At 40.8% G+C, this 20,053-nt stretch overlaps 1 protein-coding gene and 3 non-coding genes across 6 annotated transcripts; 3 read left to right on the top strand and 1 right to left on the bottom strand.

Annotated features, from left to right (window-relative positions):
* Nucleotides 1-1,994: 1,994 nt before the first annotated feature.
* trnac-gca (transfer RNA cysteine (anticodon GCA)) lies at nt 1,995-2,066 on the bottom strand. Its single transcript has one exon. It is a non-coding gene; the product is annotated as a tRNA-Cys (tRNA).
* A 1,840-nt stretch (nt 2,067-3,906) lies between these two features.
* Nucleotides 3,907-19,429, top strand: LOC139662138 (plexin domain-containing protein 1-like). 3 transcript variants are annotated; one of them, XM_071540787.1, is made up of 14 exons: nt 3,907-4,072; nt 14,232-14,398; nt 14,681-14,824; nt 16,904-16,973; nt 17,101-17,223; nt 17,314-17,432; nt 17,531-17,630; nt 17,738-17,839; nt 17,947-18,028; nt 18,118-18,178; nt 18,274-18,400; nt 18,596-18,628; nt 18,708-18,865; nt 18,957-19,429. In XM_071540787.1, the coding sequence occupies exons 1-14, from the start codon at nt 3,994-3,996 to the stop codon at nt 19,074-19,076; spliced, it is 1,485 nt and encodes a 494-aa protein (XP_071396888.1). In that variant the 5' UTR covers nt 3,907-3,993; the 3' UTR covers nt 19,077-19,429. The 3 variants fall into 3 exon arrangements, with proteins under 3 accessions (XP_071396888.1, XP_071396965.1, XP_071397036.1); XM_071540864.1 differs by having other exon boundaries at nt 17,744-17,839; XM_071540935.1 differs by lacking the exon at nt 18,596-18,628.
* On the top strand, nt 15,010-15,081 carry trnac-gca (transfer RNA cysteine (anticodon GCA)). Its single transcript has one exon. It is a non-coding gene; the product is annotated as a tRNA-Cys (tRNA).
* Nucleotides 16,285-16,356, top strand: trnac-gca (transfer RNA cysteine (anticodon GCA)). The gene has a single exon. It is a non-coding gene; the product is annotated as a tRNA-Cys (tRNA).
* Nucleotides 19,430-20,053: the final 624 nt, after the last annotated feature.

Below are 20,053 nucleotides of genomic sequence, written 5' to 3' on the forward strand. Positions count from 1 at the left end.
TATTTTGGTAGGGAACTATTTGATATTTCAAAGTTAAATTTCATATTGCATATTATTTCATATCTGTCTGGGTGGATTGGATTACATATTAATCTCAGTGAGAGGTCAGAAATGCTGGTATAGGCTATTGCATTTTCTTCCTTGAAAGGTGATGTTTATGCCACTGCACAAAACTCAACAGAAGTGAGTTTATACAAGCATATTTTCACATTTTTCCCCAGGGGAGCGTCATGCCCCATGGACCCCCCTAGCTGGCTATTTTCAGGTTAGTGCCCTGTTAAAGATTGTTTTTATGGCATTTCTGCTTTATTAGACAGGTTCACAGTGAAAAGAGACAGTAAAGGTGGGAGAGAGGGGGTGTCACAGCAAGAAAGGCGTCCAGGCCGATGTTTCCAGGCCAAACTTTTCAAACGATTTCAAAAGCCACATTACTCTTTCTGTTGTGGACAGTGATGTGCAGAACAAAGTGAGTGCTCTGAATTAAGACAAAGGGAAATAAACCAAGAACAAACCACAATAAATTATTTTTGTCTTCGGCTTCAGCCAATCAGAATTGAAGACCAGAACTATGTGTTTTATATGAACTTATAAACAGCCATTTATTAAACCAAATGAGACATAAAGAACTAATGACAGCATAAACCCTTTGATGTGACAATGTATGAATACAATGAAATGTCTGAATTTAACATAGCTGGGTTAACACTTCATAAGAAGTAGTTAAAAAATCATTTGGACTAATCAATCAGACATTGGACACAGTAACATAGCCTAAAGTTTCCAATTCAGTGCATGAATAGAAATGTGTCTTTGTATCTGTATCTGCATGTTACTTTGCTGTTAAATGATCAGATTCATGCTAATTAAAGCTGCTTAAGACAAAATGCCAAGAAATGCATGAATGTGAAATAAATTATCATTGACTTTTGTAAATATTTAGATGTACCTACACCTGGAAACGGGAGTGGAGGGGTACGTTTTGTTTTCCCTTTTTAGGGAAAGCTTTATTTAGATTTAATTGTGTAAATGGGGGTCACTTGATTTTCCTATTTTACTATCTAAACTTCTACTTTCTGAAGTGCTTCTTCTCAGTGAACCTACAGTGTAATACACAAGTAGTATTTAGTGAATCCTGTTTGACAGGTTGGGTCACACCTTATTTCACCTTATAAGACACTGGGCTAATCAATGTTTTTTTTGTTGTTGTTTTTTTTATCACACAGAGTGGTGGGATGACAAGCTATCAGGTAAGTTGCTATACAACTATATAACAATTACATAATTTCATGGTTCTTTCTTGGAAACTCCTCCATGGAAGTCTTCCTCTATTTCCCTATTAGTACATGATGTCATGGTTCTTTCCAGAAAACGTCCTAAAAAATTAACAGTTACTTAACTCCTTTCAAGGAAATAACTTGGAAATGTAATAAAAAAAACAAAGCGTTGCCAAGCAAAGCAAATATTAGCAATGTACATCATGTATTATCTAACAAACTAGGTGACTTTTTGACAACTTGCAGCACTTCACATTCAGTGCAAAACATAGTCCATATCACTCTAGGCTACATTCAATATTCATTCAACATTCAATATTTACTATTCTATAGCTATGTTGGAGCAGTATGACTTACAGTATTTTGAAGAGAATACAGGAAAGTGTGAATATATGCTAAGATGCTTGAGAGCAGGATAAACAGTAACAAAATATTATAGGCCAATAAGAGTCATTCCTGCTCTTCTCATGCAGGCCAATCAAGTTACCAACTGAACTGATGCTCCTTCTGGATCTTCTCATTAAGGTTTTTGGCCTTTGGCTTTATAACCTTTCCAAGAATTGGAGGTAGAGTGTGTTATGACAAGGAGTTTCTCCATGTGTGCATGAATCGCTGTGTACCTTCAAAAGGAACCTCATAGCATTTTCAACATCTGATGATCATTTATAGTAGCTGTGGAGCTGATCACATGTCTGACCGATCAATACCTTTCAGAAAAGTAGGGGGCACCCAGATTTGAACTGGGGACCTCTTGATCTGCAGTCAAATGCTCTACCACTGAGCTATACCCCCTATAAGAACATATTCATGGAGTGGTCTTCATCAGAGTAATGAATGGGCAACGACTTCAGCCAAATTGCATAACAGTACCCTTTCCAGATCATTGAATTGTCCCGCTGAGCTTCAGCCAGTCCTGCTGGATCAGACCCCCTGTGCTCTGCTCTCTGTCATGTCTAAACACAGAGCTTACAGTATATGAAATGCATCTTCGACAGGAAATTATTTTAAGTTGCCATGGCAGCACAGATTGCCCGTGGCGTAATGTAAGGGTTTGTGAGGGTGAGAACAGGCACTGAATTCGCTTTAAGCAGTTTTAGTACACTTCATAGGCACATTACAGAGCTCCAAGAACTAGACGTCCTCTGGTTGACATGGCAACCGACAGATCACATGCACCAATCAGAGTGCGGGTATCAGATGTTATAAAAAAAATATAAGAGAAATACAAAAACATTACCTAAAATAATCCAGTCTGTAGAAATGAATGAAGGTGCTGTTACTGAACTAATACATTTTCTAAAGATAAATACACAAACCATAATGCAAGTTGATGGACATAAAGTTGTGCATCTGTATTGAGCAACTCAGATTCTCCTTCTTAATGTTGTCATTCAGCTTGTAGACTAGTAGAGGTCGGTATATGAGAATAATTTACACTGAATGTACAAAATATCTTCCTGATACTGTTGTAGCCCCTTTTGCACAATCCACATCTCAATTATCTCAAAGTTTAAAAATCCTTCTCTAATACCTCTTCGCTTCTCTTTATCTACATCTCCCCCATTGTGATTGGTATGGATTTAATAAGGGAAATCAGTAAGGGATAATAGCTTTTACCTGGATTCACTTCATCAGTGTACTCCATGAAAAGAGTAAGTGTCCCTAATATTTCGTCCACCCAGTGTAATATCTTATTTAGTCAGGAAATAGGAATGTTCAGAACGTGCTGTGAAATTAGTAGCAATTTCAGTGTGTGTGTGATTTGTTTGTTTAAAGTCAGTTATGACTATTCTGAATGAAACTTCACACCTGCTGCTGCTGTAGACACTGTGTTATGTGTTTACAGTCTGGATTATGGGATAGGGTACTGATAGTCCTTCCAGCTGTGAATCTAATAAAGGTTTAGCTGTTATTTTCTTGCCAAAGATCCCATGTTTTCTTTCAAAGCAGGACAGGAGATGAAAGCAGCGGCTCAGAGAGGTGGTGGAGTCTACCGCAGCGCTTGTAAAGCTAGTTTGTTTTTATCAGTTTGCGTACCATAAAAAAACAAGGCTTTCACATAACAGCTGGAAATTAAACTGCAACAAAAAAACACTTCTCTGTTTCATGTAAGCCACAAAAGTCTGTTAGAATACAGACGCAGTGTTTCGAGGAGTAATAAACAGACTTAGCATGGAATTTGTAATATCACAGCTACCCCTGATTTTCAAACTGGCATCATGAGCAGCTCTCCAATGTGTCAAACATTTCTCACTGTCCATGCAGCTCAGTCTACGCACTGGACAGAGGGAGGCGCCATACTGCTGCCCAGTGAAACTCCTGTTTCTGCGGTTATCAGTCAGAATGGGAGAGGGAGGTTAGAGCTTTGAGAGAAGAATAAATTATAGATTTCGTGAAACAAAGAGGATGACTCGGACGGCCAGGCCCTTTGAAGCACGAAGAGGAAACGCTTTCTCCTCTCCTGCTGCAAAGCCCCATCGGTTGATCCTTGTGTCATTGCAATCACCATGGCAACGGAAGACCAGCGCTGAGGAGGAGAGAAAGGGTGTAGACAGGAACAGGGTGTGTGTAGAGAGAGAGAGAGAGTGAGATTTTGAGGGAGGAAGAGAGCGAAGAGCAGTGTGAAAGTGGGACTCGGAGAAAACTGTTTTGGAAAGAGAAGAGAGAAGAGACAAAGAGCTGTGGTTTTTTTTGGGTTTTTTTTTTTTCGCTGCTGAACATGTGTTTCAGTTTGGTGATGCTATTCCTCTGTCTCTCCCAAACGGAGTTGGGAAGAGTTTGGGCTCGACAGCAAACAGGTGAGCTTCCCTTCTGCTTGACCACTCTTCCCTGTTCATCATCATGTCTTTCAGCATTGCTTTAATCTCCCCAACCTCACCTGCACTGCCTCCTCCACACATGGGAACCGCTCTCAACTCTCTTAAGGTCACACAGCTGCTTCGGCCTACAAAGGTATGACCAACCTCTCTTGTATCCGCTCTACTATTTTTTTTTGTCCATTTTTATTTTTGTCCCAGCAATGAAACTTTGCACACTTTGGTTTGATTGGTTACTGCAGCCGGTTGCCCATTTGTCCTGAAGTTGACCAAATAATTAATGTTCATATTAATTTATTGGCCCTTGGATGCCGTGCGTGCTACTGCTGCTATTCTAACTCACTGTAAACCACAGAGGTTCAGCAGGAATCTTTATGGAGCGGCAAATGGGCATGCCATGCCCTTTTTGTTTTATGCAGAAAAGTGAGTGACCTAGTTTACAATGAAGTGTACCATAAAAATACCCTATTCCACAAGCATGCGACCGAGTCTAAACTACAACCCGCAAACAGCCTAGCTCAGGTTTAAAATTAGATTTTGTTTTTTTCTTCTTGCCTCCCTGCTAGTCTAGAGTCTGGAACAATCCTGGGAGGCTTTGTCAACTGCATTGCCAGAGAGAGGACATGGGATTAGGATTTGTCACTTTTGAAAGAGCGGGACTTTATTATAATGTTTATGCATGTTGATGCAAGTGTGCCCTATGTGCCTGAATTGGGAGTGGAGGGATGCTGAATGTGTGCTTTGAATATATTACCTATATATTATACCTAAAAAATTGTTCTTAAGTGATCTGCCTGGCAAAATAAAGGTTAAATAAATAAGTAAAAGAAGAACTGAAGAACTCAATTGGTCTTGTCTTCCCATAAATTCCATCACCGGCCCCACTCCTCTTTATCAGTTGCACCACCTCTTTACAAGGCGCTGTCGGTGATAACGGAGATACATTTAAGCCGAAACTTCATCATTACTGCTTTTCCCTACATTGCATATCAGCATCCATTGACCCGATGAACTCCTTTTTTGCTGGCATGATTCTACAGGACAGGAAATACATGTACTGTACTTATTTCCTTGATAAAACCTAGCAACACTTTCAAAACAGCTTGAAAAAAAAAAAGAGTCGAATGATTCATTATTCCTAGTGCTGTGCAGGAGGTGCTCAGATATGCGCTTGCAACATAGTGGGTTCAACTGTGGGTACTGACCCTCCATATACTCCTCTCCATAGCTGTATTCACTCTCTTATCTATCTTGTCACTCTCCATTATATACTGTTCGGTTAAAAAAAGAACTACGGCCCTCAGAGAGCCATCTACAGCATCGAAACCAGATTAGAAAAACACAGAACCCTGGGATGAAAATGAATTGTGCACCGGGTGATGACCTCAGCGTTGGCTTCTTGTCCCCTGTCCCGCTGAGAACTTTGCTTAACAAATAGCTTGAAGCTGGTCCAGGCCATTCTGGGGCTAAGCGTGAATTGGAAGGAATAGAAAAGAAGAGTGAGAAATGTTGTTCTGTGAGATTGGAGCTTACGTCGGATGTTATTGTCACAGTGGATCACAGTGGAAGTTGTGTGCAATTTTATGGATTTCTGACAGCCATAGACAGCCATAGAAATGTTTTAGGAAAAATGAAGTGGCAAGAACGTAAACTGAACTCAACAGCTCTGCTAAGATCTAAACAACTTATTCTTCAGAAAATGACTAATTTTGTTGGAACTTGGAACAGCATTTGTACAGGAGTGGTTGTGGCTTTCTGGGTTGTGACTCCTTCACTTATCTCTCTTATCGGACAGTGAAAAGTAGAAACAATCTCTTTATCTCACACATGCGGGGGTTGGATTTCATCATAACAGAAAAAAGTGAGGTAATCACTGCACCCCTGTTTTCATAACAAGCCTCGACCACGATGAATGAAATATCTCTTGATTTCATCGTGTTTTACTTTAAAATGTCACTGACCCTGTGCCACTCTCTGAAGGAGGTTAATGTTATTGGATTTGTCATTTTAAAGATTCTCAGGTGTTATGGATTTTATTAAAGAAACTCGTCTCGAAGTACTAATCCCATCATAACTGTCACTGTCTTACATCAGTAACTCCTTTACTGGCCAAAATACACATTATAAAAAGGAGAGACATAACACAACCTCTTAATATTTTATAGCAGATAGGCAGATTGAATAATATGGGAGAGTGGACTGAAATGGGGCTAGTGTCAAATATAAACCGTTGTGAATCTGCAACACAAAAGTGTATTTCCACTTCACTTCCACTTATTTAAATGAATGAAAGTGAGGTGTCGCACATCTGTGATTCGACCGGACGCCTTGAAACAAACCATGCATGTTTATTGTGGGTGACGGTCAGGAGTCCATGCCAGCTCCTGCAGCCTCTCCACAGGAAAGGGTGTGCCCTGTCACCCCCGCTCTGCGCTGACCGCTCACAGAAAAAGGCATGGAAATGTCGTGGTTTGGTGCCGCTTGCTTGAGCAACTGGACAGAAGTCAGTTTTACGCTACAAAACTGTCTGCTCTTTTGTTGCTTTCTGTTTTGTCTTACCGGGTGTCTTACATTTTGAATTTACTTTTCAAAATACCCGACATCCAGTTGTTCATACCTTTACACCCAGAAACAGACGGGGCCTGCACTAAATTCAGTGCAGACCTCATATGGTCGTCTCTATGTTCTTGACCAGTCACATTTTTCTCACTTTTTACATCTGACTCACCAACACCATTTCTAATGTGGGACAATGAGGTAGATTTGGATTCACAATAAGAGAGTTGGCTGTTGTGCTCACAACTGAACAGAGATAGAGGCAATTATCTATTATTAGCCATTATCTTCTAATTGAGGCACCACCCTGTTCTTGTCCTAAAGAGGAGCAGGCAAACAAAAAAACAAACCCAGGCTCATCTGCCTTTTGATTCACCCCTCTGTTGCAATCCTTTCTCCTTTTGCATTATTTTATGGATTTCTTTTGCATTTTTATTTTATGATATACACAAGAATGTAAAAACAGATTGGAGAAGTAGTGTTTAAATCAATGTGCTCGGCATGGACAATATACAAAATGTTGGAAGTTTTATCTGACATAGCCTACATATTTTATAGGCCATCAAAACTAGAAAACTCAAACATCAAATCCCCATTGTAAAGCAGCCACGATTAATTATGGGATGCATTAGGTGTCACCATTATGTTGTTTCTAAGAATACTGCATACAGTACTTACAGCTGCAAAGCCAGGTTTTGTATCACTACTGATTTAAGGTCAAAAGGTATTTAAAGGCATCTAAAATATTGGGTTCTTACAATGAGAACACAACTTTTATTTATGTTTCTGTGTATTTGTACTTGTACTGTGGAAAAACAAATCTAATCGTTGTGCAGAAAAAATTATGAAATCTGCTTTCATTTAACAAATACAGGTATCCAAAAAATGCATTGTTTTAGAACTGGTTTCTGTTTTGCTTTGTTTTTTTTGTATTACATTTTTCATATTTTTTTTGAATTGGAACTGGTATTAAGTTCCAAGAAATTTGTTAAGATACCCAGACCTTGGAGTAGACGTTGTCAGATGAATTTAACTCAAAAACCATGTTAAAACCGTGTGCTTTCCTGGTCCATTTGAGGTCTCTATCTTACAGAATATGGTTGAGAGACTGGGAAAATTACAGTTTTGGCTTGTTGAACCAAAACTGGCAAAGAAAACAATAGATGCCCTGACCAGGCCGTTCCACCCCCACCTTCCTCCCATTCTGACCTCTAGTTTAATGGTTTCAGAGAGGAGAGGAGGAGTTTCTGTCGATCTTCTAGCAGAAAACCTACAATCTGACTCCTCTCTCCTTGTTTTGGTGCTGTGCCAATGATTTTAATACTGCTGGCCTGGAGACCAATGACCTGAGCAGACATGATAAGCCATAACTTATATTCACTCTGCACCCCTCCCCACTTTTACATAAACCATGATATGTTTATCTGACCTCAGCAGCCCTGCACACATCATTTGTGCTCTTACCTCATGCCACAACAGGGCGGATTCGGAGTTCAACAATCATACGTCTAGGTTTAACGTATTAACTGTCACGAACGCATTGACGCAGGACTTAAGTGAACCGAAGGGCGGAGGGAAATACTCATGAACAAATATAATTTGTATGAGGTCAGTGCACTCTGATTGTCACTTCAGGCGCTGGTTAAATGACATGTGCAGTTTTGATGGCTGTGAAAGACATCAGTATCATGGTATTGTTTAATGCACTGAAATGTCTAAAGCAGGCCTCATCGACCAACCAACGTCAAGTGGTGGAAAGAGTACTACAATGTCCTACTCCAGTATAAGTATTAGTATTATTAGTTTGCTGATATTTTACTTAAATAGAAGTAAAGGCACTGGTGTAAAAAAATCCCTTTAGCTAATTTAAAATGTACCCAGAGTAAGATAAGATAGCACTATATTGATCCCCTTGGGGAAATTCAGGAAAAGTAAAAGTTAGTTACTTTTTAGAAAAGAGAATGTTGTTAGATGTGATCTTATTTATGCAATTCAAAAAGAGAGCAGGGTTCAAACTTGATTCTTTTAATTGGGAAAAAATGGAAGTTACAAAATAAAGTGCACAAAGTGAACTGACCGTTCACTGCAAAGGGCTCCACAATTTGCCAATTTATGATGTTCCAGTTTCTGTTGCTTATATGGAGAGCCACAAAATCTGTACCCGGTAATGGATGTTATTTGACTGACTTTAAAAAATACTCAAAAAAGTACAAGTACACAAAAAAGCTACTCAATTACAGTAATGAGAGTAAATGTAATTAGTTACTTCCAGCCTTGCCAGTGTCGCACACAGCCTGAACTCTGTGGGTTTGGCACACTTGTGTTCCCCTCCCACACTCAGGAGAGCCATGCAGGCATCAACTAACACTCCACTGGCATAACAGCACCCACGAGAACCTATTTAGATGCTCATTGAAATGTGGCAAATTTAAATGCGCCAAATTGCACATGCAGAGAATTGTTTTTCTTGATGATTTGTGCTCTTTCTGTTTTTAATCCAGCTTTTCTGTTCAAGGAAAAGCTCTAAACCGAGTTGAGGCTGCATATTTGAGCCACGTCCTACTAGACAATGAACATCTGCAAAAATGCAGTGAGAAAGGATTAAGTTCTAGTGAGTCAGTTTTCTCATTAGGACTGGATAGTAAAAGTAGAAGAGGGATTTGCTTCAGCTGGGAGGTATAAGAACGTCTGCATGCAAGGAGGGTCTCTGTTGTCAGTTTATACTTCACAAAGTGCAGAATGTTTCTTCTGTTTTTCAGCAGCCTAGTACTTATGGCTTCATCTGGTGTCTCCTGGGCTACTCTGCCCATTTTGAAACCAACTAGGTGTCACATTGTTGTGCACAATGTGGGTTCGGTGCTGCGTGGGAGTTCACTTTCGTAGCCACACCATAATTTCTGGCACCCCAGTGAGCCCTGCCCTTGTCCCCTAGGACGTTATTTCAGTCTTGTGAGGTTTTGCAGACCTCAAGAACCAGTTTTGTCACAAAACATGTTACTGAATGTGCAAACACTTCGACTAGTTAGCTACCTCCACCCCATCTTTAATTAACCAGTGTGATTTTTGTATTCATTTGCACGTTATCAGTTTCAAACTACCACACATCTTCAATCTGGCCTGGCAGAAAGTGTTTGATTCTGGACAGTCGGTATGAAGCCTCTATGGAAAACGCTGTATTCACTCATCACAATTAAATGTGAACACCAAAAATATATAGCATTCCTTTGTCTGATTTACAACCCAAGTAATATGCGTGGTGCAGACCAAGTCTATTTTCGCCCTCTTATTTTACTCTTTAGACAGCCAAAAAACCCACTACAAATGTATAGGAGTGGGATGGGAGCTGAAATATAGTGCCTTGGCTACTTCAAACAACCCCTCTGATCCTCTGTCACCTGCTTATTGAGACACACGTGAGGGGAGTAAACTTAACTTCTTGCTGCTTTCAAGTGCCCCTCTTAAACTCCCGTATCTGACCTGGGTTCTAACTTACAGCTTGTCCCGCACGCTTCTGAAATAAAAAAAAATGACCTAGTAACGTGTTGACAGGTGGATTTATTTAGAATAAATTTGTGAAAAAAGACAAGTCAGCGTCAAACCAATTGAATACATCACTCTCCAGATTTGCTGGCATACCCGTCTTATTACTGGCCCCCTAAAGTCACATCACAGGTATCAGTAAATTCGTCCTTTTCGTACCAAAATTCCCACTGTCGCATTTACCACTTTGTTGGATCGTTCACGTGCGCTCTACTCGTAATCGCAGAATATCCGACAGCACCTGGGGCGAAACACCCCACGAATTGCCTGGCGACCAATTCCGCCTCCATTCATTTTCATATCATAGCTGATAATCTAACCATGTAAAAGCGAATCTTAGTTACACTAACGTTGTTGTTGTGAAGCAGTCATTTCCATGTGGGCCAGAGGAGAAAAGCCTACTGTAAATCACGGACGTAGACCTACAATACAACAGCAGGCTTTGCAGCAGTGGAGGTGGGCGGGCTGGGGGCAACATTAGAGTTAGCGTTAGCATGAAATAGCAAACAATCACACACTTTAAATGCACAAAACAAAAGCGAATAAAGACGACGTTACATGGATAATTTAGAGGTGTTTGAGCGTGGGCAGTCTAGCCGGACTAAGAGAAGACCCGGTGGAGTTCACCCTGCTCAGTTTAATCTGCTCAACACGACACAGTCCCGGCAGAAAACACCGGAGCAGCAGAGGCGAACTCTTCGCGGCAGCCAAGCTGACCACGGCATGAGGTTCACGTTGTTTCTGTCCAGGAAGTTGAGCCTCACGGAGTGATTCTCTGAGCTTTTTTGTTCGAAGCAGGCCCTCCGCCATTTCAAAAACCTCCTGTAGTTCACTGAAAGCCAGAGAGAAAAAACAGCAAACGTTGAGAGTACAGGAGGCCGCCCTCATTTAGGGTTAGAAGAGACACCCCGCGAGTCCAATGACCTGCGACTCTGGGCTTTATATAGGCTGGTGACGTAATCAACTCACCCCGTAATGTATCTAAAAAGCCGCAACGCCAATCACCGTAATACTTCTAAAAACAATTGAAATACCAGTCAGTAATATTCTAAAACCAGCTCCAACACCAATCACAGTAAAATCCCCCCAAAATACTGCAACACCAATGATTGTAATATTTCTAAAAAAAAAGCAGCAACACCAATTTTTTTGGGCTCATGTTCCTCAGCTAACATGACAGCATGTCATGAATGCCTTTGCAAGGCATTCAGACCTTTGTCTGAATGCCTTGCTGCGTTTGTGATTAATTTCTACATCTGTTTTGATCATTAATATAATCCTTGATAATCTATGACAAGATCATACCTTTATCAATAAAAAAGTTTTAAAACATCCTGAGATATTTCTTTTTATTTATGGTGCAAAACGATAAAACAAAACTTGCTTGTGTTGTATGCAAATCTCATGTGTAAGTCGCTTTGGATAAAAGCGTCTGCCAAATGTGTAATTGTAATTGTAAACAAAGAATTCAACTTACATGCACCATTCAAAAAGTCATTGACTCCCTCCCATAAACCCTCCTGGTTTATATATTTCAGAAGATTTTTCAACTGAATGAAGATAGCCCAGAGGTTGTTGTATTTGGCCTAACTAATGCACCTTTAAAATGTATTATAATGATACCTTGGCAACCTGGAAACTAATATTGAACAGGCTGCCAGAAATTAGTTGGCAGAAGTTGTTCATGCCTTTGTGTCATCATGTGTTGATATATTAGCCTGGTGTCCAGCCCCCGTGAATCACAGTCTTTAGCACGTTTTGAACCTTATGAATCGCCATGCAAATTCGAAGAGTGCTAAAGATTCATAGGGGCTGGACACCAGGCTATTGATATATTGTATTCTTTGTATTTTTGTCTCAACTGTCTCATGTGCAACTACCTCTGAATGGCTTTTAAGTACTAGAACTAAGTTGAGGGATTAGGTAACTCCAGTTTTAGCTACCTTACGTTGCTTTCCACTTGAATTTAGAGCTGAGTTTTTACGATTTTATTGCTAACCTTACACTTTAACCTTAGCTTGGGCCAAGCTTATATTACACATGTGTTTCACATTATAAATCTTTTGATCAACCATTTGTGACAAGCACCCATCAATTTTGTAACAACCTGCCTATGGAAATAGAGGAAATATGATTGGCAAACACAGTTTGGCAAACACAGTGTCCTCTATTTAAACACAGCTGAAGTCTCAGTTTTGTAAACTTGTTTTTAAACTGTTTTTGTTGTCATTACACTATAATACTGGGGCTAATTTCTTTCTTGGTATCCAAATGTATTTCTGAATTTTCCTGAATCAGCTTTAACAAATTATTAGGGTTAGGGTTAGGCATGAATTTAGTCAATCTTCAAACAATAGTTTGTTCTTTTACATGTGTTTTTATTATTTTACTATACAGAACACTGTTAAGAAAAGTGCTACAAATATAGGCAGTAGCAGCATATTTAGTATGTTTAAAACAGCAAAGGAAACGTTTCATAATGGGCAATGTCAGAAAAAGACTAAGAGAGAGAGAAACAGAAAGAAGAGAGACGAAACAGTGGCACATAAAACCTAAAACGTCCTAAAACATTAAAGTTTGAATAGATTCATCTTCCATTGGCCTATCAACTGCTTTAATCTCACTAAGAATAACCAGTTCCTTAAATTTGCAACCTTTCTGCAGACTGTCCCACGCAGAGGTGAAGTATTCATGAAAGCTTTCTTAGCCATCTACAGTATGTCTGTGCTTTAGCTACAGTCAGCAGAAATGACTCTTCAGAGCTCAGTCTATACTTCACATTTTTTAAGTAATATAAATACATAAATAGCAGGGAATCTTATTAGCCTTGCATACTGCTATACCAGTGACTGAGGCCACATGGCAGAGATGCCTAAGTCCATGTATAAGTCCAGGTGTAAAAGTAGCAGACAGTCATTTTCCACACTCAAAAGAAAAATCAAAAATTGTTGCTAAAATTAAATCCTACCATCAACTATACAGTAACCCTTTCAGTGTGTGGTCTCCAATATTGGCTTGAAAGAAAGACAGTCATCAATTAAAACACCCAAATCTTTACAACAAAACCTACCTACCTCACATTGCTTACCATGTGCGGTTACAATGTTTGTATGAATTGACAGTTTCTTCCAAGCATCACCAACAGTCATTTACACAGCTTTTATCTACATTCAACTCCAGCTTCAACTGGCTTCACTAAGACTGACAATTTCAAAAGCAGCTTGTAGTTTCACATGTGGCTGACAGAGTATTGAGCCACAACTGTAAGCATAATTCATAACGTCTGCATAAAAATTACCATTTGAAATGTTCACTGGAAAGAGTACTACAATGTCCTACTCAACTAGAAGTATCATTGCTTTGCTGATATTTTACATAAGTAGAAGTGAAAGTACAGGTGTTAAAATCTAAAAGTAAAGTAGCTAATTTAAAATGTACTCAGAGCAAAAGTTACCAAGTTGCTTTTTCAAAAAGAGAACGTTGTTACATGTGATCTTTTCTGTGCAACTCCAAAAGAATGAGAGGGCATAGTTCAAACTTTATTTTTTTAATTTGAAAATTTTGACTAAAGCCAGATTACTCTTCTGACTGTGAATGGCTCCACAATTGGCCAATTTGGTCCAGTTTCCAAATGCTTATGGAGAGCCACAAAATCTGTTATGGATATGATTTAAGCAAAAATGTACTTAAAGTAGAAGTAAAATTATTGATTTTAAGTAAAAACAAAAGCTACTCAGTCACAGAACATGCGTAAATGTAATTAGTTCCACCCTTGGAAAGGTTTATCTGCATTAGTCTGCAGTCATTGCTGCTGTCAGGATAAAAAATAACTTCAGCATGCTTGCTGTTCTTGTTCAAAAGAGTGTGGGAGTGCAGGAACCCATGGGTCAGAAGTTGAAATGCATCATTGCTCACAGCAGGCAGATGTTCGTACTGCATCATATGCCACAATTTCTGTTAAAACTATGTAGCGCATGACACGTCTTACGTTTTTAGATGCAAAACATATTAACCTGATCTGATGTTATAATTGTATTCTGGACAGGCGATTGGTACAGTGTGGACTCGCAGCATTATGAGGAGTCATCCAGCGCTGGCAGCCGTGCCCACAGGGCCCAGAGGTCGTCTGCAGGCCGCGGCAGGATGAGCAGGGCGGCGCCGGGTGGAGGACTGACCATCGACACCCTGCCAGACAACATGACACGCTTAGTGGTGAGTGTGGCACCAGAGGCTCTGCATGACTCTAATGGTTTGTGGCATTTATGTTTTTTTTCTCTCTTTGACACTGTTGGGTTTGTTTTAGTTGGAGCTGAGCACTGCCCTCTTTTGGAAAGTGAATTTTACTCTTTTAGACTCATTTGCGGAAAGGCATGATGACATGTGATTTTACCTCATGTGTGACACACTCTCTGAACGCAACCGCAGTATTACAATCTCTAATCTACTCTGTCGACATCTGTCTTTTCCCTTCCTCTGTATTTCGGTGTGTGTAAGGAGGATTCTGGCAGGTATTACACATGGCGCAGTTTCGGCCCTGAGGACCAACGCACACATGAATTGTGGGTAGACATGAGCGACCTCCAGCATGGCCAAGTCAGAGTGCATGGCATTCTGTCCAATACACACAGACAGGCTGCGGTGAGAGACATACAAATACACACTCTCTCTCTCTCTCTCTCTCTCTCTCTCTCTCTCTGTCTCTCTCTCTCTCTCTCTCTCTCTCTCTCTCCCTCTCTCTGTGAATTTATTCTAAACTTGCTTTCATTAATCATTTTTCTGGCTATTTACCAGCACAACAATAACACCTTGGGAATATATGTGCTGGGGGTATAGCTCAGTGGTAGAGCATTTGACTGCAGATCAAGAGGTCCCTAGTTCAAATCTGGGTGCCCCCTAACTTTATACAGAAATGCAGCATGTGCTCAACCAACTGGATGGAACTAAAATATGTGTGAAGTACTCTGAGATATTAGAAATTTGAAGGACAACTGCAGTAGAGTTATGCAATGCTGCGTCTTGACATAGGTAAAACTGCTGTGAGGATGAAGTGCTCTCTTAAAGCAGGAGCGATGTGGACAGACCTGTGGAGCGTGGAGACAATGATAACTTCATCGTCAGAATGTGTCTCGACAAAATCACAAACAAATAGGTGAAGCTTGGCCAGACACCAGTATTCAGAGATATTCTGTTTGGCAGCAAAATGAATCTTTCCCAAGGTCCATTACCAAGTACTAAAAATGTCTGGCAGCAGCACTTAAGAGTGCACAGACAGCTATTGATTTTTGTCAGAGGAGAGAAGTACATCATTTTGTCTGTACATTTTATGTTAAGGAGAACAAACAAGGAGGGAATTCACACTGAAACACAGCTTGGGGAGCCAAGGGACTGGGGAACCTGAGCAGATATAGGCCAACAGCTACAGTCCCGCCAGAGATTGTCAGTACCTGCCTAAGTTTTGACCTTGTACTGTTGTCCAACACCTGGCAGGCTATCTAATATGTAGAACTCACTTTGCCGTGTGAAGATGTGGTGGATCAGGCATAGGAAAGGAAGAGTCTTATACACTGAAAAAGCAGCCAAGGCTGAACAGTGACAGAGAAAAGCCAGAATTCTCATAGTGGAAATTGAATATTGTGGATTTGTGGCAACATCCAGTACCAGGTTACTCAGTTGGAGAGGTGGGGATTATTGATTTTTGTTCAGATCAGGTTATAAAGGTAGCAACATTTGGGATGCCAGTATTTACTGTTGAACCTCCTGGAAGTGTTGTGGTCTATTCAACAAAATATCTGTGTTAGGAGGAGCACATGCAGTGACCCCATTGACATGCGCCCACTCAAACTATTTTCTCTAACTTACAAGCCAGGTAACATATGCGCTTAAATTAGAACAGTGCAAAGTAGTCACATCAGACTGCGTGTTGGGAAAAATGCCCTTCACAGACACACTTACACAAACACACACACTCTCAGAGGTGATACGCAAATATAGGAGAAAGGTTGAGCCAGAGCCTGTAAGTGTACATAGTAATGTGTACACATCCTTTTACATAATAAATAATGTGTTCAAAGGTAAGACCTGTGAAAGGCATAGCAGGTGGGGGTATAGCTCAGTGGTAGAGCATTTGACTGCAGATCAAGAGGTCCCTGGTTCAAATCCGGGTGCCCCCTCATTTATATTCAAAAATAAGAACTGAATTGTCATGTAGTATAGGGAAGGGAATATTGTTACTAAACCAGTGAAGCAGTTGCATAAAGAAAGTGGCCTTTTGGATTGATGTCTTAAACTGAGAGAAGTGATGATGAATACAGAAGGTGCAGACCAGGAGCACGCTGGCGGAAAGTGAGCAACACCGGTGTTCATTTGTCCGTTAAATTCCATCAAAGTCTATGACACAAAGTCCAACAATAGCCTATCCCACCGATTTTTGGCCTCTTTGTCGCCTCTTTAGCCCGTTCCACTGTATAACACACTGCTCTGCCTCTTCCTCTGTCTGAACTGACAAGAACCGATGCTGACCATTAGGACGCTTAACACTGTGGGAGACGGAATTATGCCTATTACGAATAGAAAGTCCATATCAGATAATAACTGTAATAACAATAAATATCACTGCATTAATTAAGCTTAATTCTCTGCATATATAAATCTAAATATATTGAAATCTCTCTCTCCATCTCTCTTCCTCTCTCTCTCTTTCTCTCCATCCCTTTCCAGAGGGTCGCTCTGTCGTTTGACTTCCCATTCTATGGACATTACCTGAGGCAGATTACCATAGCAACAGGAGGTACATTTATTTTCAGGCAGATTTTCCTTGACCTTTTCTGCACATATTCACAATGTTGTGAAATTGTTACTTGAGGTAAACAAGTCTTACTCAAGTCTTACATATTCTTCCATCTGGCCATTTTCAGGGTTTATTTTCATGGGGGACGTGACTCACCGCATGCTGACTGCGACACAGTACATCGCCCCACTAATGGCCAATTTTGACCCCAGCTACTCCAAAGAATCCACTGTGCAATACCTGGACAATGGTAAGCTATCAGTTGACATGTGGACATGTCCTTGTTTCTCAAAATGTCTGAACGTTTGTCTGACTCCTCTTTGACATTTTCTTCCCCCAGGTGAGGTGTTTGTGGTACAGTGGGAGCGGGTCAGACTCCAGGGCAAAGAGTCAGAGGGGCCGTTCACCTTCCAGGCTGCGCTTTACAAAACAGGAACCATCACATTCAGCTACCGGGATGTGAGACCCCGCCTCCACTCTGCGCCTATAGTGTCATTCAAAAACCTGTTCGCAAAGTTTTCTCTCTCATAATTGTCTGTTTTTCCGTGCCTGTGCAGATTCCTCTGTCAGTGGAGGTGATCGGTTCAGCTCAGCATCCGGTGAAGGCAGGTTTGTCTGATGCCTTCATGGTCGCGTCGTCTGCTACTCAATCACCAGGTCAGCGATAATATTGTTCATACCTCTAATAGCTCCGTCATCCAAAGACATGATCACTCTTCCTCTGTGGAAATATTCAGACACGCTATAATCATGTGATATCTCAGATACAGATGCCCAACAACGGACGATTTTTGAGTACCATCGGGTTGAGATCAATACTACAAAGATCACCAGCAACTCTGCTGTTGAGTTCACTGCGCTGCCTAGTAAGCGGTCCTGCTCCATATGTCATCAAAAGGGATAGTTTTCAACATATTAGCCTCCATCGCCACAAATCTCAATTCTCTTGTCTCTCTCTGTTTGCCTGACTCAGCCTGCCTGCAACACGACAGCTGTGAGCTCTGCCTCTCCTCCAACCAAACCTCTGGCTGCAGCTGGTGTAACGTACTCCAGAGGTGAGCAGCTCACTCTGCAGACTCACGTGTAAATAATGAGAGAGGCAGTGTTTGAACTCCTGTTAATGTGCATCTTGTGTGTGTTTTAGATGTTCGGATGGCATGGACAGACACAGACAGGAATGGCTGGACTATGCCTGTTCAGAAGAGGTACAGCTGGACGTGATGAATGACTGCCTGTTTATTTACTATTTCACATGTGTCAGAATTTAAGCCCATTCATCTTTTCTATTGTATGTGGACAGAGCAAAGATGTAACCTGTGAGGATTACTCAAGGGATGGACCTGACAGCTCCATCGCTCCCTCTGTCACACCAGAGTTTGAGGCCGTAACCCCTTTGACTCCGCTACAAAACGGCTGTGAAATTGATGGTGAGGCTGAGTTGAGTTGTGTGCCTGTGGGAGGCTATGTTGTCAGTACAATGCAAAGTTAATGAACTCCAGATTTAACATATAATTCGATGACAATTTTGGAATATTTCTGCATGAATGTCAATTTTGATAACTAAATAGTCTGGTACTTTGAAGTTTGAAATTCCTGTGTATTTGTTTTCTGTCTGCCTCCAGATGACACCAAACGTCATATCCTCAATGGCAATGGTGAGTTAATACTTGCTTGAAACATTACTGTGGAGCTGCGTGATGGGATTTTGATCATCTGTCTTTGTTTTGCTGACAGATCTGAAGACAGATCCCCCGAGGCCAAGCGGAGGGATGGCTAATACAGGCGTGATAGCAGGTGTGATAGCTGCTGTGGTGTTACTCTTGGCTCTGATACTGTTGGCACTTTACATCAACCACCATCCTGCTGCCACATCGCCACTTTACCTCGTCCAGGTGAGCGCTGCAACAACCAAGCTGTTGTCCAAGTCTGCCCGTGTTTTCTAACTTTCATCAAACATATTTTCTGTGTGCTTCATTTATTCAGCGACGCAAGAACTACTGGCCATCCTTGAAGTTCCAGAAGCAAGGTTTCCAGCCGGGCTACACAGAAATGGAAGGAGAGGGTCATGAGAAAGAGAGCATTGTCGAAGCTGGGCCGTGCTGAAGAGATGGACGGCAAAAACGTGAAAGGAAGAAAGATATTTGCATTGAACTGGCTGCTTACTGTAGACTTCCCTAAACCTATTAAACGTTCACGTTCCCAAACCAATTAAACTTTTACATTCAATTGTGATAGTTATTTTTTAAGGTGCACATCATTCCATTGCAAAAAGTCCAAGAAATTGTATAGCTTGGATAGATTATAGCAGAATGTTATTTTTTATAATTTATTTCTTTTGAGTGCCTATTTCTGCTGGATTAAATGGTGGCTGCATTCCACCTCTTTAACTGTTTTTTTTTAAAATAAGGAAATAAGGCTGATGCAACTACAACGAACTGTGAAATGCATGCCGCTATCTGGACAATCTTGGAAAATACATTAACAACATTGTATCACATCATACAAGTAAAGATGTGGGTGTGCTTCAGTTTAAAACCCTGGTGTTTTTCATTGTGCAGTTGATCTTTTAAGTTCCACTTTTTCTTCTCCAGTAGTGTGCTATGTACTTCCCTATCAGGGTCTCTGGTTCTCTAGTTTGCAAGGCTTATGTTTGTGTGTTTTTTATGTCAGTTGATGCTCCTATTAATGTGTTAATTGTGAAAGTGAGTCGTTGGATGTTGTGCATAGTTGGACTGCAAATTCACAAGGTGTTGCAGGCAAACGGTTATATTATCCTCAAAGGAAAAAAACATCACAACAGAAATGTGTCAGGCGGATCATGGGGATACAGTGCAACTCTTCTAACAGCAGATGGCGCCCTAACCAAATGTATGACTTGCACATCAAGTAGGACACGCCGTGAACGTGGCAGATGTGTAAAAATGTGATTTGAGATCACCGTTTTGGTTCGTTTACATGAAAGCCCCCAAACTGCAATAATCAGTCATTGATGATAGCATGAGTTTGCTATGCAGGCACAGATGGTGCACAACCACACATGTGGACATCCACTGAGGTCCACTTAGATTCGTTCAAGATGA

This window comes from Centroberyx affinis, unplaced genomic scaffold (genome assembly GCF_046629955.1).
Source record: "Centroberyx affinis isolate AG114_WGS23_722 - 3 ecotype Tasmania unplaced genomic scaffold, CSIRO-AGI_Caff_v1 ptg000019l_1, whole genome shotgun sequence".
NCBI lineage: Eukaryota > Metazoa > Chordata > Actinopteri > Beryciformes > Berycidae > Centroberyx > Centroberyx affinis.

Coding starts and splice junctions, on each gene's coding strand:
- LOC139662138 (XM_071540787.1), top strand. CDS start 3,994: ATGTGTTTCAGTTTGGTGATGCTATTCCTCTGTCTCTCCCAAACGGAG. Junction 14,825..16,903: donor ATACACACAGACAGGCTGCG/GTGAGAGACATA, acceptor ATCCCTTTCCAG/AGGGTCGCTCTGTCGTTTGA. Junction 17,224..17,313: donor TGTGCAATACCTGGACAATG/GTAAGCTATCAG, acceptor TTCTTCCCCCAG/GTGAGGTGTTTGTGGTACAG.